The sequence below is a fragment of the Apis laboriosa genome, unplaced genomic scaffold, assembly GCF_014066325.1.
Source record: "Apis laboriosa isolate Shangri-la unplaced genomic scaffold, ASM1406632v1 scaffold204_cov149, whole genome shotgun sequence".
Taxonomy (NCBI): domain Eukaryota; kingdom Metazoa; phylum Arthropoda; class Insecta; order Hymenoptera; family Apidae; genus Apis; species Apis laboriosa.
In genome coordinates this window covers 1,095,838-1,119,470 of record NW_025222299.1, presented here as the reverse complement: position 1 = coordinate 1,119,470, position 23,633 = coordinate 1,095,838, and the positions used below count along the sequence as shown (strand labels likewise).

The following is a 23,633-nucleotide window of genomic DNA, read 5'->3' as shown; positions in this document are numbered from 1 at the left end:
CGCACACATTCTCATGCGAAAAAATACGAGTAGCACTACGTGCGCGCGTCGCTGTACCGATGACAGCGGCGGCGTTGGCATAGGTACGGAGTGGAGTGGTGGGGAGAACGTGGAGCGAAAGAGAAAGGCTGATGGGGGAGATAGTGGGGGAGAGATGAGGGTGAATAGCGAGGGAGGGGAATGGCAGCAGACAGGAGCCGAGAAAACGATCAGCGGCGAGAGAAGGAAACAGCAGGGGCGGGATAAGGATACTCGGACTGCGCTCGATCGGGGTAGGGATAGAAAGAGAAAAGATTCATGAGTAACGAGAGAAAGAGATGTAGACGAGAGGGTACACCACGCTTCTCTGGTGGAGAACGCACGTAGGAACGGAGCTACGTGACCGGGCGGGAGAGAGTCGTCCAGTGGTGGGGATGACCGCAAGAGTTAAGAGACGACGAGTGGAAAAAGGATGGATAAATGGTGTGATATAGTTGATAGAAGAGGAAATATGTAGAATAAGAACTGCGATGATAGATGATTCGTATCATTTATGTAGAAGAGAGAAAGATACAACGGAGTAAAATAGATATTTCGGAAAATAGATGTATATTTCGTTCGACAGAGAAGGATGCATTAATTTAGAACTTCGAAAAATAAGAACAAATTAAAAGATATTGAATAGCAGAGAAAATATATATTACAACGAGACAGATATATTTAGTATTAAACAGGGATCGAGAGGGGATCGAGAGAAGCATCGATAGAAGGACGAACGATAAAAAATAGAAGAAAGGAGAAGGAAAAAGGAGAAGAAAAGTGTGGAGTACCGAAAAGACGAGCGAGAGACGAGAGCGAGAAAGATAGCAAAGGAGTGGTGGGAGAACGGCGGAGTGGGGATTCGGGCGGGCGAATGAAGCCGAACTTACGGCGAGGAGAGAGGTGGGGATACAGGTAGGAGGGATGTTCTTGCGCGCAGGCTGTCAGTCACAAATTCAGAAGCAGTGTCATTTCGTCGCTGTACACCGATACGGTACGACGTGTTCTCGTGCAAACCTTGTGTTCATATATCCCACTCTCGTATACGTCAGACTTTATTCCGGAATTTAGAGAGTTTAAAGAGTCTGTGAATACGCTTGATCGTGATCAGTTTATCCGTGTCCGTGATACTATACGTGTTGAACGGCCTCGTTCCCGAATTCAGAATTCCTTATTCGTTCGCGATCCTCGGTGGCGCGTGGATGTGCAAGTCTCTCTCCAGGGTGCAAGTCAATGTATCCGAACGGATTAAAGGAGTCGATCGGAATAAAAGTGCCTGATGTTACTGTCAAGTTATGGTGCCGGATGAAAAAACTATAGATCAAGTGTTGTGATCGATGTAAATTAATTACAGAAGTTGATAAGACGTTCGAAACGCTAATAAGAACACTCGCATATTTATCTGTGTTTTTTTTTTTGGTTTAAGTTAATTCGCGTTAAGGGACCATTCGAATTTTTTCTTTATCGTGTTAATATTATTTTAAATATTAAAATATAGTTATATAGTAATTTAGTTTTATGTTAAATTTAGTTCTATATTAATTACGTAAATAGTTAAATTAATATTAAGTTAATATTAAGTTAAAAAGTTAACGCGCGTGTTTCGAAAAATAGAGAAGAAATCGTGACAAATACAGATTTTTTTTGATTCGAGTGTGGCTCTATATGGCAGAGCAATCTCGTGTGCTTAAGTGCATCCCACACCATTTTAATTGGATTTTAAGTATCGAGACCTGCCTTGCAACTCCATGAATCGGCCACGACGTTAAGTGGAAAACATGGATTTCTCTACGTCTAAAGGTATGTCGTATTTTTTTTTCTGTTTTATAATCAGGTGATGGACTTGTCTTTCTTTCTCGACGGCCGACGATAAGGAATTTCTAGTCAGGCCATTGGATTCCTTGTGTTTTTTTTTTTTTTTTTTNTTTTTTTTTTTTTTTTTTTTTCTCGTTAGTCCATCCCGTTTTTCGTTAATAGCGATGGAAAGTAAGATTCTTTGGTTCGAGATATCGGAAATATTTAACAGAGAACGACATCTCGTTCGTTGAAAAATTTCAAGAATTTTGCAAAGATCGATTAAGATTTCTCTTAATAATCGTATCTATCCTCCCTTCTTAAATATAGATCGCTTAAAATTCTGAATAAATTTCTAAATAAGATGGAAGGTGAAATGTATTAGATTAAACTGTAAACATTATACTCGTGTAAGATCTAAATATCGCGTAGAATATCAATAAATAATTTTATCTCCAGCATCTTCGAATCATTAAATATATTAATTCTTAACTTTTAAAAACTCAAGAAAATTTAAATTTTATAATCATTCAATTTTTGTTAACATTTAAAAATTCGTTCATAATATATAATAAATAGATACAAATTTTCAATTCAATTATTCAATATCGTACAAAATCTTTTCTGATAAACGATACGAATCGGATCTTTCAAAAAAAAAAAAATATATATATATCACATTCGTCGGAATCGTTTAAAATATCTACAAACTACGTATACTTATCAACGTAAGATCTTTCAAATTAACCACATCATTGTCTTCGATCCATTAAATCGCCATTCAAATTCCAAAAATCTTTCAAATCACCTTCTCAAAGAGATCAAAAGTCATCCCGGAAACGTTTTATTTTCAATCTTCGTTCTTTCTTTCAAGGTGATTCGAAAAAAAGCAAAGAAAAAAAAGAAAAAGAAACACATCGCGACACTTTACCTTTAGACGAATTTTTCGTACGATTCCTCTTCCCTCCTCCCTCCCTCCCTCCCTCTCACCCTTCCTCCTCCTCTCCTCCTCTCCTCTTATTGCCGTTCTAACGAGGAGCCCATTGTTTTTCGGATCGACCTGACGCGGTGTTAAAACCGATTTATCGGTGGCCTGGGAATTATTTAGGCTGAAAGGCAACAGGATGCGAGGAAACGACCGAAATTCGATCCATGGTTAATGAGCAAACCGAGTTGTGTGCTACAACAAAGAGGAGGAGGGAGGGGGAGGGGGGAGGGAGGGAGAAAAGATATTATCGTTCGTGACCGTTGTATTGCGCGTCTCTTTCTCTCTCTCTCTCTCTCTCTCTCTCTCTCTCTCTCTCTCTTTCTTTCTCTCTTGCTATTCCGCTATCCTCCTCCTCCTCTCTCTTTCCCTCTATTCTTCCTCGATTAACACACAAAATATCGATGCCTATCGGTGTCTCCATTAAGTCTGCGTGTAATGGGATTTTCGTTTCAAGAACGCGGCGCACGTTCTCTCCATTGAAATTCGCGTGTCAATGTTACACGAGATTCCGTTTCGGCGAAAATGATTGATAAACGATAGAGGAGAACACGTTCACTGATTCTGAGAAATTGATCGATGTTTGATTTGGAAATTAAGATAGGATTTATTTTATATATTCTTTTTAACTAGTTTCGAAATAAAAGTATCAAATGGGGAAACGATGGAAATTAGATAAAATTTATATTGATTTTGGAAATTTGATTGATTTTTTGATAAAAAATATTTGGTTGATGGAGAAATTTTTTATTCCAAAATTTGTATAATTATTAATTTAGAAGTTGTTTTCGAAAGATGGTTTATAGGATTGCGTTTAATTAATAGAAAATATAGCTAGTAGTTGATAGATATAGGTGTAATTTCCGGTATTTGTTTTATCTTTTTCCGAAATCGTAGATAATTGTATCTCTGTTAGAGTTTCAATTTGCCATTTGTAATCGATTGAATTATTGAAAAGATTAATACAGAAATTTTGTTGAAATTTGTTTCAAAGATTTCACGTTCAAAACTTCAGTAATTCATAAATTCATAAATCATTTAAAGTATCTATTAATCTACAAATCTTACATAACCTCGAACAATCAAATCATCTTTCGTGATCCAACTGTAAAAAACCGCGAAAATTCAAATAATTATTCTCTCTGTATTATAAAAAAAAAAAATAATAATAATAATTTATTTCCAATCTTATTTCCAAAATGCAAGCATCCCGTATAATTCAGTTTCAAAACCAAACTGCGAAGAAAGAAAAAAATCAACTTGTCACTAATATCCTAACAATCATTTAAAAGATCTCTTACATAACTTACACAACCTCACCAATCATCCCATAATAACATAACATAATTCAAACGCGCAAAAATCCTCGAAACTCGCGAAGAAAAGGAAATTGAATTAATACAACAATCAAATATGAAACGATCGTGCATAAAAACCGTAACGAAAAATTAACTCGAAGAAGACATAACCTCAAAGACGAAACTCGAAAAGAGAAAAAGGATCGAATTACCGTTACAAAAAAACTTCGACGCTCTGCTTAACCTCAATCAAGGATATAATAATCATCTCTTTCTCGCCTCTTCGAAAGCTGAAAAGCTGAAAAATTCGCGTCTGCGGAACGAAAGCTTACGAGATAACGAGATTACGCGGATCGTTCCCAATGACGCAATCGTAACTCTCGTACTATCCTACCGCCAGAACAAGCCAAGCCGCTCAGTTTCCAGGAAGCCTCGTATCGATTTTTTCGGCCTCGCTCGATAGCGATTTACCCGGCGGGAAGAGGAGAAAAGGCGCGGACGATCTCGCGGTGACGCGTTTCAATTCTAATCTATCTACGAAGTATCGATGAGCGTGCAAAGAGAGAAAGAGAAAGAAAGAGAGAGAGAGAGAGAGAGAGAGAGAGAGAGAACGATGAGGCAGTCCGACTCCAGATAATAAGTCCGGTAGATAAGGACCTGAATTTCCCCTTATCTGGGAGGATTATCTTTTGAATCGCTCCCGTGAAAGGACTGACGATCTTCGAGGATGGAATATCTTGCAGAGACACGTGTACGCTTTTTTATTTTCTTCTCGATTTTTTTTTCATCCATTTTTTTTTTTCTCGTTTCTTTTCCTTTTGTGCGAGAGTTTATTGAAATATCGCGATTGAAATATTCCTTTATGTCGAATTCAATCGAGGAAGAGGTAAAGTTTTGGATAGATTTTGAATTAGTTGGTTAGAGGAAGCTAGAAGAATCGGAGAGGTTATTGCACTCTGTTTCTTAAATAACTGAAATAGGTCGTGATGGTCGTTCAGCCAAAAAATTTGAACGTATCGGTTAATGTAAAATGGCGCTCGATGTTGGATATAAATTGATTCTTTTCGTATAAGTCCTTTGTTTTCTTTTTTTAGTCTTCTTAGAATTTATTAGAATTTGGAAAATTGTATTTTTTTAAAAATTGTATTAATTGTAAACACATAAACAATATCGTCAAATCCTCCTTCGTCGAAAAATCAAGAGATTAATGGGAATATTCGAGATGATCAGCTCTTAAGTAATTACTTAATATATTCACGAGATCATAAAGAGCATACTTAAGGCTTTCGGTTAAAAAGATACTGTTAATTGTATCGATAACGAACCATTGTTTTCGTTTAATCTCGATCGAGAATATCACCGATATTCTGCTTGAATTTTTTCTTCGAAGAGAGAAAAAAAGAGAGAGAGAGAGAGAAAGAGAGGGAAAGAGAGGTCATTCAACAAACGGGAATATTAAAAAAATCATGGAAAAAATATAAACAGACGAAATTAGCACGATCTTTATTTAAGATGTATATATCAAATTCAAAATATATTTTCTAGCACAGGTGGCACAGTGGTTTGGAAATGTTTCGTCGAGGTTAATAGGCGAGAAAAACGCGTTTTCGAAGGGAAGGGCTGGCGAAAGACGAATTAGGGCGTGGCGTGGAAAATCAACCGCTCCCTTTTCTCACCCTCGACACTCTCACCCTCGATACAAACCCTTCCAATTAACATTCGCCTCGATGACAATTCCTTACCGGCGATTTCACAACTTTCCTCGCATTGAAATCTCCAAAATTAGCTTAAAAATAATTATCGAATTTCTAATTCAAGAAAGGAATTTTAAAAATGTACATAAAATATTTCTTTGTTCGTGAATTCTAAAGTTCTTAATAGATAAGATTTTAAGATTATATTTTCATCTCCCGAAAAAATTTTCTTTTTCTTTCTTTTTATAATCAAAATTCAATAATCAAGCTCGCTAAAAATTACAAGCAAAACAACTCGATCGATTATATAATTACTCGATCTGTTGATCTTATCAATGATAATGATACCTATCCATCCACGTTAATCCATTATTCAAACCGTAATATTAGCCACTTTACAATTCGCTCTTTTTTCTTACAACAAAAAAAAAAAAGTTAAGAATAAATCTATTAACCGTCGAGTATTCGTTTTCACCGCGCGAAAAATATCGTAATCATCCCGTTTTCTTTCCCATCGAAACCGATCTTTCAACTTGTAAAAAAGCAAGTTCAACCTGGAAAGCTAACGATCGAATCTTCTTCTCGAATTGGCTTGCTGTCAATGAGATAATCGGTATAAACCAGCCACTTTTCTCGACCACGTTTCCTATTGACCAAGGTGCGCGAGCCACAGCAAAGGATGTCACGTAAAGAATCCTCGTATACGTGGCCCAACCGAGTGTTTCCGCATATACCTAGAGACGCGGTCGTCATACCATACTACGGCCAGTTGCGTCGTGGATCGTTACCAGAAGAGAATTGCGAAGGGGTGGTGGCGATAGATAGATATCCGTTTAAATTATCGAGCAACCTTTACCACCCTGGATGGAATTGGATGGATTCCGTCCAACTCGAAACTTTGACTTTAGATTTTTATTCTGGGAATAAAATGTATTTCAAATCGTAAGAAAATTCTTGTCAAATTCTTGCGAGAGAAGGGAATACTTTATTGTTGTAAATCGTCGATGATGGAAATTAATTTGTCTCTTCTGTGAATCGAAGAGAGGGAATCGAATTCTTAATTAATTTATCTTTGATCCTTCTTTGATAAAGGGAATGCGCACGAATGAGGGTGGTAATCTCGATTAATCGACGTTATTTGGAATTGAATTTCATTTAAAGAGAGAGAGAAACGTTTCTTAATTCATAGAGCGTTGTATAAATAGTTATGGCTATGAATTATTCATGATCCTCGATAATTCATTAATGAAACGACAATTTTCGAAATCTTTTCGAATCGCAAATAAAACAAAAATTCTAAAAAATTATATAATTATATATCAATCATGATCTATGATTTATCGTTTGAGAAACGGGTAGCAAAATTTCATAATTTTTTTTTCTTTTTTCATTTTCACTTTCAAAAACCTATTCCAGTTTCTTCGTAAATATTTGCTCGAGAGAAGATTAAAGTCACGAAAGGATGAAATCGATCGAAAGAAAAAAAGAAAGAAATTCCAAGACGATATCTCGATACGGGGAAGGGAGGATAGTGGACGGTGGAAAATTAGAATATCACGATTAACGATTCGTTCTGGTTTCGCCAGGCCTGAGAAAGAATTTTCCTGCTGTTCGATCCGTGCGCGAAACGAACGTTGCCTTTCATTTTTCATGCCTTCGTTACAACTATGGATCCACCATGGTTGTTCCCAAGAAAATCTTGAAAACGTGAGAAAACGTGTTTCCTCCTTCGTTTTAACATTCCCACTATGAAATAATCTCGCTTTTATCATTTCTATCTCTGTATGTATATTAATGTTAATTACAATATTTGTAAAAGATCGATCGAATTCGAGGTCGAGCGAAAATTCCGTGAAAATCTGTTCGATCCGTTCTAAATAGAATAAACATCGGGTTTTTTTTTACCGTCTCGTGATATTCGAAATGGTATTGGAAGGAAAGGTATTCGAGGGATAGATGTTAATAACATTTTTTTTAAATCGATGATATCCATTCGTCAATGGATTTATTGAAATTTTTATCAATTATACTGATCGCTCAGTGACGTTTTCAATGAATGATAATATCAGATATTTGAAAAGATAAGATAGTTAAGAATCTATTGAAACATTAGGTTAAATGTTTTCTTCCATCCGTTTTATATATTTGTATTATTTGTTATTTTTTTTTTTAATAACGAAAAGCTGGTCACGTGTGGTGGTTAATAAATTTGATTGTATTTGGAATTAAACATACGCGATGTATTTCGAATATTCGTTAAAAAAAGAAAGAGAGGAAAAAATAAACGTAACAGTTAATGTGATAATTTTCATTTTCGACATTAGATCGTATATAAACAACATAATTTTCCGAGTACACGATAATCAATGTAATAAAACGTGGATGCGTTTTATGTTTGTTATGCACGTAACATAGGTAACATACAGAATACAGAGTGCCACACAGGAAGAGACTGTTTATAGTTACATAGGTATATTACAACAATTACTTGTCTACTTTTCATGTACCATCAATTTTCTTTCGAGTACCATAAAATAAATATATTGCCCAACTATCTATTAGTTAAATATAAAAAAAAAATAAAATATTATGCTATAAAGATAAAAAAACAAATATGGATGAAAAGTAACTAAATTTTACTATTGCGCATTAACTCGTAATTAAATAATTTTAATTATTAATAGATGTTTTATAATAACAAGTAAAATTAATTCTCATTAATTTTTATTTCATTCTCAATATAATTTCATAAATTATATTGAATAATTTAAATATCAGCAATAGAATTCTCAATTTATTTCTTTATTCCAATCTCATTTAATTACATAATTTTGGTTATTTTTTATTCACTGATTATCCAATTTTACTTAATTTTCCATTAGCGGCAGTTTGCTCTTCCAAAATTCGAACGATAACTCCATTTTAATGTTTTTCTTCACAGGTGACGATTCTATCCTACGTTTTTTAACAATAATTTCTTTCGATAGAAACAAAGGAAACGAAACAAACAAACGTTCCACGGAATAGAAAACTTTTTTCATTCCTCTCGAGAATCGAAGAGAAATACGGTAAATTCCCCCATATTATTTGCTTCCGTGCTCTAGAGGTCATTTCTCGTGTTTACACACGGACAGATCATCGTTTTCGGAGAAAAGCTGATCATGCTCCGGCGAGATAATGGCGCGTGTTTTGAAATCGTGTTGTCGTAGATCGAATACAATAATGGCGGTCGATGGAATTTTAAGCTTATATATATATATATATTATATTTATATATATATATATAGCGTAATGTGCACATGATTAACAAGATTCTGTAGGAAATTAGAAAAATTCTTTCTCTTTTTAAATCATAACCTTCTTTGCTTACTTCGAATCAATTTAATTCTATCTAAAATCGATTTATCTTTTCTTAACTTTGGATTAATACCAAAAAATATTTATGCTTTTGCGCGAACAATTTTTCGTTTCTTCCTTCCTTTTCCATCGATTCGAAATATTTAAATTCATTGTCTTGATTCGTAATATTCGATTTCTAAAATATTATTAATCCCAAATTTTAATTTTTCAAATCACCTACCTATTCTCCAATTAATCCATTATATTTTGTAATAATTCGTATTATTTATTTTAATTCATATTATTTATTATCCAAAGAAGAAAAGAAAATCGTCTCGAAAGATTTAAAACTATACTCTTACTTTTCTACTCATATTCTCTATTTCATTATGTACACATACACATACATATTGACAAATACGTCTTCCCATCTCCAACGCTCTCATCTTTCCCTATCCCTCTTCCACCATTTTCCATTTTCTCCTCTCTTCTCTCGTTTCTTCGACCGAGCGGCTTCGGTCGTCGCGTTGTCGTCCAGGTTCTCTCTTCCCCTATCTTTTCTCTCGCTCTTCTTCCCTCCCTCCTCCCCACCACCCACCCCCAACCTCCCCGCTCTCTCCACGCTCGGATACACCCACGCAGTACCACGCAGGAGAAGCAAAGATGGCGGTCGGTTAGTGTGTTTCGAGAGTCGTAGCCCTGACAACCTTGGACTTACCCAGCCGTAACACCCTACCACCCTGTGTATCCTAGGTGACACATGCTCTCTTTCTCTCTTTTCTTTCCTCTTTTATGTGTACGTATACGTTAAAAATAGAAATCTCTTTTTTAAGTAATAATAATAAACTCGAAACTTGATTTTTAGATTCGAGAAACTTTACGAGTTTCTAAAATACTCTGGTAATGCTTTCTTTTTTCAGAGATTTTCAATTTGTTATTCTTTACTCGAGGGAGAGGGATATTTTTTTTGATCGAACAATAATTTCGTTAACTTCGAACGAAATGGAAGATAGTTTAAATAACGTCGAGTTGAATAGATTGTATCGATTATAACAGCTTAAGATGATATATCGGTAAAAAAAAAAATCGTAAATTTAACGGATATATATATATATATATATATATATATATATATATATGTATATGCTTCATAATTAATGATAAGAATGTTGATCTTGCATGTATCGCGATATCGATCGTCATAGAATTAATCAACTATATTTATTACAAGTAACTTGTTTAGATTAATTTCCAAATTGAAGAGAATCGAAAATTTCGAAGCACGTGATAAGTTGTGATACATTAAGATACCGATCTTTCAACTCTGAAACTAAGTCTTCTATCGGGTTCTCTATTTAATATTATATCCCAATGGAAACTTTGGACCCCAGTCGAATTAAAATCTAATCTCAATGATATACAAAATCTGATAGAATATTATTGATCAGCACTGTTTACAAAAGATAGAATTAATTATTTCATCCTAAATAGAATTATCGAAGAATTAGATAAATTATTTGACGGCAACGTGAAACAGCGTTTTTTTATTAAGTTTTATTTAAGTCTCGACATCGATCCGGAAAAATTATATTAAAGGCATTCTATCCATTTCTTCGAACAACAAATTCTATAACAAATACATATCGAAAAAAAAATATGAATTGAAAAAAATGATTAAAAAAGATGGCAATTCAAATGGATGGAAAAAACGTATAGAAAAAAATGTATAGGCAGCGAAATGTAAAGGAAAAAGGGGAGATGCAGAAACGAGGGAAGGAGGAGGCATGGAGTGGTGGGGGAAGTTAGTGGAGCGGAAGAGAGGGAAACGAGATAAAAGCTCGTGCAGATGAGAGGGGACCAATGGCGGGCATCTCCCCCACCATTGGTTCAGCGCAGCATCCTATGATTCGTAGGAGGCTCCGGTTGGCGGAAGTGCGCATGTCCGCCCTCGATGGACTGACACTGCTCCCTTTTCCACGGCTCCCTGCGACACCAACTCTCGCAGGGGGTGCATTGCGGATACAGGGCGTGGCATTTGGCCCTCCGCGATGTCTCGATCGAAAGATCCTTCTTTTTTTTATTTTTTTTTACTCTCTGAAAATCGCTGGAAATCGATCGATTGCGTTTATTGGGATTGATGATTTAAAAAATGAAAGAAGAAATTTTTAAGATGGAACGTTATTATATTTTTTTCATTTTTCAGAATTTCTTATAGAAATTTTTCTTTGTCACTGCCCGAATTGCCAAATTTAAAATTTAGAATTTTTTCATTCTCAATGATATGTCGAAATTTGACATATGCGGTTTTGTTTCAACTCGATTCAATCTATATTAATGGAATTGTGTATAAAAATATTTTTATTTGAAAATATTCCAAATATTTTCCGGTTTGGATTCAGGTTGCATTATCGAAGATAAGGCAGTTTTCGTGACTGAGAATCAATTACCGATCAAAATTTTCAATCGAATGTATTTAAATATTTTGTTAAACCGGTCGCGTCCAGTGATCGATGCAATAACACCGTTTCTCAATCAGTCAGCATTTTTCAATCTGCGTGCTCAACTTCTTCCGCGTAGAATGATTAAAACCAATAAAAACAAATTCTTATTAATCGAAAACCGTGATGAAAATAAAATTGTATTAAATTGAATCCGTTAAAAAACGGATATAAAAGGATACAAAAAAAGAAAAGGACGAAGATTAAAGGAAACTGTGAAACAATATAATTTTCATGGAAAACTATTCGAGGAAAGGAAGAATTGTTTCGTTGAATCGTTGAGAATAATCGAATCTCGAGTCGAAGAAACTTTGCAGAATTCCTGTACGACATAATTGTAGAAGCGTTGTCATCGTTTCTAACCACGGTGGACGTTTCTCTGAACTCTGCTGAATCAACAATGAGAACGTAATCGAAAAAATATTGTCATTCATCGAAGCGCGGCGACTAAAGAAGAAACGATATCGATCTTCTCCGTTCGAAATCGGAAAACGTTTATGATTCCAATGTATCCCGATCTTCTTTCTTCTATCGCGAGCAAGAATTTATTTCGATCGATTCGAATTAATTTCAATTATCGCGAATCTCTTTAAGAAAGTAAGAAAAAAAATACACGAATAAAAAATAATTATTCATCATCTTATTAAATCGTCCTTTAAAAAAAAGAAAAAGTAAATAAAGAAGAAAATTTCTAGAAGGATTAAAATATATATTTGACGATGGGTCGTAGAATGTGTTGCGTTGTTTCGATCGATACGTGGAAGTTGAGAGAAAGAAAAAAGAAAAGAAAAAAATAGAAATCGGTTTTCTTGGTTCACGGAGCCCCGTAACCATTGGTGTCCACCACGATCGGTGATGGTTAGAAATGGAAAGCAGCTGGATTTCCACATGTCACGACGGAGGAATCCACTCCTGAATTTCACCACAGGTTTCTGTCCATTCCATACACGATGTTCGTATTCTATCAAATTCTCAATCTTGATTGATAAATAAATTTTCCAAATGTTTCTAACTTCAAACATTGGAATTAAAGATAGTATTGAACATGGTATCGATCTGCCGGTCAGTTTAATTTAAATCGAATTTAATTATTCTGATTACTTTCAGTTTTGAATTGAAAATTTGTACGTAAGTAGATTTCAAAAGTATTTGGATTAATTATAATTTTCGAATTCTGGATAAGAGATATCGATTAAATTGAAACGCACTATATTGTGATATTTCAAAAATTTCTCGAAATTGAGATAAGACTTTCGTCGTGTTTATCTTTACATAACACGACGAATCTTTTTATCTATCTTAGATAAATGTTTATTTATTATTCTACGAAATTATCAAGCGAAGAGAATTTTTGCGAAATTTCTCTGTGAAGAAATTTGCACCAGGCGTCGATAGATAATAATCTTGAACTAGAAGAATCTATTTATTTGTTTTTAAACGGTTTTTTCAGAAAAAAAGATCTAAGATTTGTTTTTATTAGGTGAATTACAATTTCAAATACAATTAATAAATTCTCTTTCCAAAGTCTATAGCTGAAACGTTAGTGTTAAAAATTAAAAATCACGTTCACATTACAACTCCTCAAAATCTCATTAATATATGTATTAATATCTAATTCAAGTTTTTATTAAATATTATCAACTTGAACTTAAGATATTTCAAATATCTAACTCAAATTCAAATATCAATATTGATATTCAAATCTAAAAATGATATTCAAATATTTAAATAGAAATTCAAATAAGTAAAACTCTGATGTCTAGGTTATATTAAAGTTCAAATAAATTCCCATTTAATTACTCAAATATTCAAATTCAACACATTTAAATATCTATTTTAAACTATTCAAATTATTCCATTCTTTCATTTATAAATTTAAACAATTTAAAACTATATTTACAAATTTGAAATTTAATTTTAAAAAATTGTTACAAAAATCAATTCCAGAGATAATCTACAGAACCAACAACCCCTTTTATCCTTAAACTAATCGAATTCAGAAGATCGAAACAACCAAAATCCATATATATATACGCGTTTCAAATTTAAAATCATAAAGGATCGAAGTAAAAAATCATTGATCGAAACCAGTGATCGATAAAATGAACGGCCATCGACCTTTTTCGCTTCGCCACTTCCACCACTTCCACGCTATATTTCATCAAACTTCTCCGGCGATATAAAAAGGGACACGTGACACCTTTAGTGTCACGAAGCGAAAAACGAGCCGAGGAGGTCGGTGCGGTCGCGGACGTACATCATTCGTGTCGAATTTATTCGCGCGCTTAAGCGTGAATCGGGCTGCTAAACGCGGACGCAAACCGCAAGTTAAGTTCAAGTTAAACGGCCGAAAACCCGTTTCGTCCGCGTGATTTATGCGCATGAATCGAGTCACCTGGTAGGCAGAGAATAAGACCGGCTTTAATCGCACCTGTTTGCGTTCCTCTCTCGCGTTTTCAAGCTTCAAAGAGCTCCGTCTTTCCGTTTTAATTTTTATCCTATCCAATATCGTTTATCTATTATCTTTTGCCTTTCATTTCTGTGAAATTAGAGTTTCTCATTCGTTCGTTTTCAACGATTCGTTCTTATCCAATTTAAGAATTTAATCCAATTCCAGTTTTTCGGTAAATGTGAGGTTAGGTTAAAACTCGAGTCATTGTGTTTTTTTTTTTTTTTTTTTTTTTTTTTTTTATATAGATAGAGAATTTTCTAATCAATCGCTTTCAAAGAGTTTTATCTTATGCCAGGAATTTATCTTCTTAATTCTTTTTCCAGATTGCTCAAGCTTGTTAATCATGATTTGCCCGTGATTTTTTTTCTTACCTCGAGTTTTTCACTCTACCGTCTGTAGAAACAATTGCACAATATCTTGTCGATCCACATAAGAAAGGACACGGTCACGAAGACGGATAAAACTCTTCCTCTCGACGACGATCTTAAGGTCAACTGACCGTTGGATCGTCGATAACGAAGCGAGATGTTGTGTCTGCTTCCTGTTACAACTCGAATCGGCAATGTCAATACCGTTTAATCTCGTTTCTTGTCGGATGAAAAAAACGCTTCACCGATGAGATAAAGATGAACAATGCACAAGATCACGTACGTTTACGCTACCAAGATTTTTTTCAAATCTCTTGAATGCGGTGTTTCATCATATTTCATCCGATATGTGTTATATAGAAATATCGTTATGAAAGTAATTGTCATTTTTATATAACAGCGATGCAATTGTCAAATTTTCAATACTTATAAATACGTAGATATTTCTTTCAGCGTAGTTTTCTATAATTATGATTGCTTATTGCTGGTTTTTGTTTATGATTTATTGAGAGCCTTTAGATCATTCTTTCTGATTACCAAAGATAGGATTAATACGTGATACGTGTGTGGTTGATAACTTGAAATGGAGTTTTAAAGAAATAAAATCTGTAAGATTAAATCTAAAGATTAAAAATTATTAAGGAAAATTTAAAAGAAGATAAAAATTTTCAGAGGATAATTAAATTATCTTTTAATCTCATGGAATAAATTATTTGTACGATTCAGTATACAAATTATCTTAAAACAATACAGAATTCAAAGAAAATATTATATAATAATTTCCATGATTATAATTATTAAATTATCCTTTATAATTTATAAAAAACAATTTAATAAATTTATGATAGATCAATTATTCCATAAATAAATCATCATAAAAATATTGATAATCTAATAGCATACAAACATTTAAAAGAAAATTTCGTAAAATTTTAATCTTAATTTCAATTAATATACTTATAGTGGGCGCAAAATAATATTATTCATCGTTGATACAAAATAATATTTATCAACCTGTTTTCGTAATAGTATATCGTTCTCGGAAGTATGCTCCAGCAATAGTAGCTTCCAGGATCGAAAAATAAGGACGATTGCGGTTCGCGAGTAACTGATAAGTGTCATTGTTCCAGCTTTGAGGCGTTTTTTTTTTTGCGGTCGTCTATCAGCTTCCGGAAGAGGCCACGGGTCCGTGTAGATTTCTGTGACACGATTGTATCGCATGGTACCGGTCGCTATAGTTAAAAAAATTTACAAACAATAAGTCATTATCGATCGAAGTGAAATCGACCGGTCGACTAGCAATGTATCTTGCTGGTATTTTTTATCGCCTTTTCAAATGCGATGACAATTTTTTTTTTTTTTTATAAAATACTATCCTTCTATCTCTAAAAATAAAAAATAGTAAATTAATACTTTAACACTTGTATCTTAACACAGGATTAAAAATTATCGTTAATTCTCTGGTGAGAAGATGAATCGTTATTTCAATTGTATAGTTACAAAAATTTGTAGAAAATTATTTTTATGATTCAAGTTTTATGAATTTTTAAATAATTTTAAATATTACATTTTTTCTTTTTTATTTCAGTGACCGTTAAGAGTGGCTCAGATCAGGGACAGGAAAACGAAGCACAAGCTGATGCTGCATCCTCACCATCGAGTGTACGTTTTTACTTGACTTAAATTGCAATTAGAAAGTCATCACTAACATCAGTATTTAACAATTTCTTAATAGAGCTACTTGGAAAAATTGGAAATTTCTATTTTATTATATTTTATTACATTTATTATATAATACTTGCACGCTTCATTATATATCATTATTATATTCTAAATAGATTTGTCTAACATTATTATGCTTCTTCCTATAGATTGATTTGCCAGAAAGCGCGCATCCCTGCCCTGCCTGTCCAACAGTGTTATCTACCTCCAGAGAGTTAACAAATCATTTACGTGGTCATAGTTCACCCCGCAGCACAGATTGCAGCGGTGAAGATGATTACTGTTGCGGTATTTGCAACAAAGTTCTCAGCTCTGCGAGTTCCCTAGACAGGTATACAACATATTAGTTCATTCTCGTGGACCATCATTTAAATGTAAAAAATATGAGATGACGTTTACCATTAATGATAATATGAACAGGCACTTAAGAACGGCGCACAGGACTACATCGCCACACAGTTGCACAGATTCGGAAGGTAGCAGCGATTCCGACAAGTCGTCCAAGAGGCGCCATCTCGAGGAATATAATAACAATGAAATCACAAAGAGAAATTCACCAGATTTTATCGAGGGCCAGGAGGAAAGGAGTCCAACGTTACCTGGGAAGAGAAAATGTTCGGATTATTTGAGCGATAACGAGGGACAGAAAAGGCATAAGATTCTCTTAAACAATTCGAGAACCGAGATAAAATCGATACCGGATGATAATCAGAACGCATACAATTGTCCAGTGTGCGGGAGGCAAGATTTTGCTACTAGTGCCCTCTTAGAGGCGCATTTGGAAAGATGCCATCCCGAGTTCCCCGCTAAATGCGACACTTGCAATTTATCATTTAAAAACCATCGTGTTTTGAATCTGCACCGTTTCATGATCCATTTTGCAGAACATTCGATAGGGAATACTGCAAGAAATTTGAGAAACTCGGTGGTTGGTTTCAACGATTTAACATTCGTTGATTTCTCGTCGGATAAATTCCCAGCTATAGCCAGAGCCGTATGCGAACAATCATTGCATCGGCCGGCATCCGGGGAAGTGACCAAGTTCCAATGCTCCAAATGTTTACGAGCATTTCCCTGTAGATCGGCATTAGATGCTCATGAAACTGATTGTGGAACGACAAATTCCCAAATAAGAACGACCGACGATAGTCAGTCGAGGAGGGACGATTTCTTTGCCGGTTTAGACCTTCAAAATAAGGCTGCTTTAACGGAAGCCAAAGAGGGGAAAGATTTAGCCGATATCCAGAGTATCATATCAGTTACTTCTGGGCCGATTTTGCAAAATTTCCCTCGATCAGACGCTAGCACGCCAGAAAGTAATATTAAATTCAATCCTAGCGTGAGTTCCTCCGGCTCTTCAGGCACTTATTCCTCGGAATATCACGAGGAAGAAGCTCAAGATGCGTTTGCCGCAGAGTTTAGAAAAATGAAACTGAAAGGAGAATTTCCTTGCAGACTTTGTTCTGCGATATTTCCTAATTTAAGAGCTTTGAAGGGTCACAATAGGGCGCACATGGGAGTAGGACCTGGTATGCCTTATCCCTGCAATATGTGTCCCTATACCAGTACTGATAAAGCGACTTTAATACGACATTTGAGGTCTCACAACGGTGACAGACCGTATGAATGCTCGTTATGCAATTATGCTTTTACGACGAAAGCGAACTGCGAACGTCATGTGCGAAATCGTCATGGAAAATTGACCAGGGAAGATATTAAGAGCGTTTTAATTTATCATCCTAATGAGGATTCTACTAATGAAAACGTGGAGAGAAGTTCACCAAGGGTTTTAAAAGAGGAGGTAAGAAAAAGTTTAATATATTCTACAGAACGTGAAGAATTTCATCATCAGGCACAAATACATTATCCTCCAGTACCAATAGATGTTCGAACAGAAATTAGAATTATAGAAGAAGCAAAATTGCATAATTCGACAATGTCTGTACACAACACGAATCATTTCGAAAAAAATGAAATATTTTCCAGGCCAAATCAAGCTATAGAGTTAAGTCAACGTAATATCGATGAAGGGAAATCCAGCCAGGATATTAAGCCAGATTATTCGAAACTTGATGATGAATTGGATTCGAGGTCATCAGACGATCTCGCGTCTCTAGTCAATGATGTCAAATCTGATTCACACCAAAGAGTACAAGCTAGTCCAATAAATTTGAAAAAGGGTTTAAACATGGCTGAAAATTCTGGCGAGGACGGGCCATTGGATCTTTCAATGGATGTGTTAGATCTTAGCAAAAAATCGAAGGAGAAAGAGAATAACGATTTTATATCTCGTGACAAATTTAACAAAACCGAAAAAGATTTATACGCCACCAGTCAGTTACTATTGACTGAGGCGTTGCTAAAAGCCGGTCAAGGTAGCACGCAATCCGCCTCACTTGAAGCTTTATACGCCAACGCCATTTATAGAAATTTCAGTACGTTTCCAACAGGTACTGGAATTTTGCCACCGTATATGTTTAATCCTCATGTTTTTAATCAAGATTATTGCATGAAAGAGAGATTGCAAAAAGAACTAGTACGAGGACTTCAATTAACCAGTGGTGGCAGTTTAGTAGAACCATCTATGCCTAGTGCCACAGGATTTAATAACTTTTCTCAAAATAGAGATATGAATTCTCAATCGATAACCGAACAAAGCGAATATGCCAAATTAATATCTTCTAAGATGGTTAATAAAAGTTTGACGCATCGCGACAAACAGGATAATTTAGCTTCTTCGAATTCTGTAAAAATGGTGATTAAAAATGGAGTGTTAATGCCTAAGCAAAAGCAAAGACGATATAGAACTGAAAGACCATTTACCTGTGAGCATTGCTCGGCGAGATTTACTTTAAGAAGTAATATGGAAAGACATATTAAGCAGCAACATCCTCAGCATTGGAGCCAGAGACCTAGAGGAGGGCACTCGACCAGAGGTAGACCTCCTAGCCATCCTACTTTGCTGCAAAATCTTGGACAGACTTCTCAGGTTACCCAATCGTTTAATATTTTGCCAAAAATCAATGAACAATCAATGAGTTCAGAATTCGCAAAGCATTCTATTTCAGATCAAGTAAAATATGCAATTTTGGCGCAGCAGTTAAAAACGAACAAAGTAGAGGAAAATGATTCTGAGGAAGAGTTAATTATAGATGAAGATCCTCAAGATAAAGAGGATGATAAATCTCAAGATCAAAAAGAAAAAAGTTTATTAAGAGATCAATTAGAAATTACAGATTCTATCTCAATGAAAGAAGAAGATAAAAAATCTATGCATGACTCAAAAGAAACAAACGAGATTGAAAAAAACGAGAAGATGATTAATGAAAAAAAAAAAGAATCTAAGATGGAGAAATCTGAAACAAAAACATCAATTGACAAATGTCCTAATACAGTATTAAAAATTGAAATAAAAAGTGAAAAAATAGAAGATGGAGTAACTGACTTGGCTAGCGTGTCAGAATTATTGGATAACGCTTCTCAACAATATCAACAATTTCAGCCGCAATACTTAAGCGATGAGGAAGGTTTAGCCGCGTCTAATAGCGATTGCAATAATTCCGGTAGCGATGAAAAATCTGATTCTATAAATTCTTCAAATTCGATAAATAATCCATCCAAGAAAAAAAAGAAAAAGAAGAAGAAGAAGAAGAAAAAATCTGCGTATTCTATGGCCCCCAATCGAGTAATTTGTCCATATTGTGAAAGACCATTTCCTTGGACTTCTTCTCTCAGAAGGCATATATTAACCCATACGGGTCAAAAACCATACCAATGTGTTCACTGTTCCTTGCTTTTCACTACTAAATCAAATTGTGATCGCCATCTATTAAGAAAGCATAAAGCTAATCCCAATAAAATACGTCGGATCAGAAATTCTTCTTCTCCCGATTCCCAAACAATGATTAACAATAATAATTCATTCTCAATGAGAAATGTTCCAGAAAGACCATATAAGTGCAATCAATGCCCTAGTTCAACTTTTTCTACTTTAGGAAATTTAAAGAAGCATCGTTCCACTAAACATGCACGAAAAATAAAACCAAGATCAGATACTCCATCCAGTGAACCTCAAAATAGTCCTCAGGAATGTCGAAAACAAAATAATGAACAAACTGATTATGATAGTCAATCTTCGAGTATATCTGAAGGCACAGAGACTTCATCAATACCAAGAATTCCTAAATCCACATCGAATATTTCACCATCGGCTAATGATGTTCCCAGATCGAGAAAAGCGTCGCCAAGATCATCACCGGGACCAGGTGATGTACCGTTTAAATGTCATTTATGTGACTGTGGTTTTGCAGAACGACAGGATTGCTTAGAACACATTAAAATTAATCATAAGCGATCCTATGAAATGCTAATGGCCAAAGGAGCATTAGATATGGAAATAGGTGATACAGTGGAAGATCACCAACAATTACCATTACATCAAACTAGCGATGGTGAAGAGAAAAAAGGACGTTTTCCAGATTATAGTAATAGGAAGGTAAAGATACTTTAAATTTTTTAATGATATTTGTAAGATATAAATAAGTTGATTTGATAGAAAAATACTTTAAGATAACTGACATATATATATATATATATATATCAAATCTATGTCTAGTATCAATTCTATTTTCAAGTAGTATTATATTTTAACAGATGAGTGATTAAGCATATATCCGAATATTAAAGTAGCAATTAAAATAGCCAATATTTCTATCAGATCAGTCTATGCTTTCATTTCTTTCTAGTCAGGTCTTCATTCTTTCCAGGTAGTTTGTGCCTTTTGCATAAGACGATTCTGGTCTGCAGAAGATCTTCGTCGTCATATGAGAACTCATACTGGAGAACGGCCTTTTTCCTGCGATATTTGTTGTAGAAGATTTACCTTGAAACATAGCATGCTGCGACATAGGAAGAAACATGAATCTATCGATTCGACAATGTATATTGGTACAAGTGGCGATGAAGAGAATTCTCCAACACAGCCACCAACAATTACACCACGAAGTCAGCAACAACAGCCAATTCTATTGGCAACCAATAACGGAAATTCCCTAATTCAAGATAGAATCTCTTTACCTACTGTTGCTTCAGTCGCTACTGGTGATGCTGCACCAAGTGGACTGATGAGATTTAATCCCTACGAGAAATTAACTACTCTCACGGGAAAGTTGGCTAGTATTCCGCAAAATGTGAATCCAGAAGCAAACGAGAATATGGATAATGATTTAATTTCGAATCTTTTAGGAATAAGAGATAAAAATTTCATGGATCGAGTACTGCAAGGAACTGCTGACGATGCCGCTAAATTATTAGGAGTGAGCCAACGTGGTTAAATTTTACTTTGGGACATCAAGAATTTTTTTATTTTTTTATTATTTTTTTTTTAATATCTTTTCATAATAATGGTAATGCAAAAATACAAGTTTTAATTTTAGAGATTCATTGGTTCGAAATATATAAAACTAATCTGTGATTTACAGATACGTACTTAACCTATGATTGACAGATTAGTTTTATACTATATTGGTTTTAGAATCTAAAACAATTAATGTTATACATATATAACTTTCGAAACAATGGACTCCTTCAAAATTTATATTTTTGTGTTTTATTCGCCGAATATTATTAATATCATAAATAAAAAAAAAATTAAAAATTTTTGGTGCCCCATTTTTACTTTTACATAATGCTAGCGATCATAGAATTGTTATATTTCTTTTTTCCATGGTTAAGTGCCTTTTTTTTTTCTTATATTTCTACGAAACGCAGATATTTATGTATCTCTTTATATTAATGTATGTACATATATGACACGTGTGAATCACACGTTTCTAGTAAGTCTTAAAAGCCAGCGTTATACGCTTCAAAAACATAAAACTTTGATATAAGGACGAAGATTAACAATATGTCCATCATAAAATATAAAATAGTCGTTTGAATAATTTTTTTTTTAATCGATCAAGTCGTAAAAACCCAAAGATATATTTAACACAATGAAGTAAATTAGTTATATGATACGTGTATTTATTGTCACGTAAATACTTAGAACTGAGATTTATCACATTGTAACGAGGAAAATTTTTTTGCCAATGTAATTTTTGAAGAAGAAATATCTAGAAACAATTGAAAAAATTGATAAAGAATGTTCGATTTATTTCGATTTTCTTGTATCGATTTATCATTCACCCGAAGATGATGAGGGTCGATCGATAAAATCCTAAATACATTTCTGTTAGATGTCATGCAAATCGAAAAACATGATCGATAATAAAATAATATAGGAAAAAAAATTGATCATTATTATATAAATATATATAATAATCGATTTCTATTTCTTCGGGCAAAAGATTACTGTATATAGATAGCTTAATTAAAGTTTTTAGCAGGTTTATGTTTCGCGTATATACATAACCTACGTTAAACTCTTTAAAAATGATATCTAATAAAAAAATTGCAACTATACCAAATAGTCGGTTTCGATTCAATTTATCATAACGCGGCAATCGGATCCTTGGATGGATGCCAGAAATATGAGTCGAATCAATCGATAAAATGCAATAATCGCCGCACTTTTATCCCTTTCTTTTCTACATTCTTCCCACATTCTTTCCTATAGTTTTTTGTTCTCACTTTTGGTCGTTCACTATATAATCTCCTTTTACATCACAAATACACATTTCATGTATATACACAGGTATATACTTTCTTCTCTAACCTTCTTTGTAATCTTTCCTTCTTTTTTCTTTCTATTTCTAAATCTTTCTTATTTCTGAGTCTCTCTTTTTAAAACTCATTATATTTATTTTTTTTTAGCAAAAACGGCTGCGTACAAATCGACGTGTGCTCGCCAAAAGAAGAGTTTAAAAAATTTGGGGTGTTTTCCGTTTTGTTTTAAGTTCCTTCAATAATATCTAGATTTTTTTTTGATTATAAGTTATATAAGTATTGTGCAAGTTAGTTCAAATAAATTATATGTGTATACAAAAAACTTTTAATTATCGATATGTAAGAATTTGTGATGTATCGAACTCCGATAATGAATCCATTTTTCACCTAAAGCAGCGTAATTTCCTTATGTAATTTTAAGGTTAAGAATTAATTTTCTTAGTAAAATGTAAACTTTTATTTAGAACAGAAATTAGTCAAAAAAATATTAAATATAAATATTAAAAATAAAATAATATAAAAATATAAACATACAGTTTGTATGTAAACCATATGTGTGTAAATACAGTATATAATTGATAACTGGAGACTTAAGTTATTGATAAAAATATGTGAAAATTTGTATATTTTTCTTGTTCAATTTCAATGACGACGATATATTTATCAGAGTAAAGTAAAAAATGTTTTTTTTATTAAGATAATATTAGATTAATGGAAGACACCCTAATAATTTCGTTCTGAATTGGCGTTTCCATAAAAAAATAATTAGATTTAAAAAAATTATGAATCCGAAAAGAAT

At 33.9% G+C, this 23,633-nt stretch overlaps 1 protein-coding gene and 1 long non-coding RNA gene across 4 annotated transcripts; one reads left to right on the top strand and one right to left on the bottom strand.

Annotated features, from left to right (window-relative positions):
* The first annotated feature begins 1,021 nt into the window (after nucleotides 1–1,021).
* Nucleotides 1,022–23,032, top strand: LOC122712647 (ras-responsive element-binding protein 1-like). Of its 3 annotated transcripts, none has more exons than XM_043932451.1 (6): nucleotides 1,022–1,818; nucleotides 16,035–16,108; nucleotides 16,318–16,499; nucleotides 16,589–20,663; nucleotides 20,935–21,483; nucleotides 22,982–23,032. In XM_043932451.1, exons 1-6 carry the CDS (start codon nucleotides 1,797–1,799, stop codon nucleotides 23,030–23,032), a joined length of 4,953 nt encoding a protein of 1,650 aa, XP_043788386.1. In that variant the 5' UTR covers nucleotides 1,022–1,796. The 3 variants fall into 3 exon arrangements, with proteins under 3 accessions (XP_043788386.1, XP_043788385.1, XP_043788387.1); XM_043932450.1 differs by having other exon boundaries at nucleotides 20,914–21,483; XM_043932452.1 differs by lacking the exon at nucleotides 22,982–23,032 and having other exon boundaries at nucleotides 20,939–21,091.
* On the bottom strand, nucleotides 16,375–23,029 carry LOC122712648. The gene is made up of 3 exons (XR_006346374.1): nucleotides 22,632–23,029; nucleotides 16,568–16,767; nucleotides 16,375–16,491 (listed from the first exon to the last, which is right to left on the bottom strand). It is a non-coding gene; the product is annotated as an uncharacterized LOC122712648 (long non-coding RNA).
* Nucleotides 23,033–23,633: the final 601 nt, after the last annotated feature.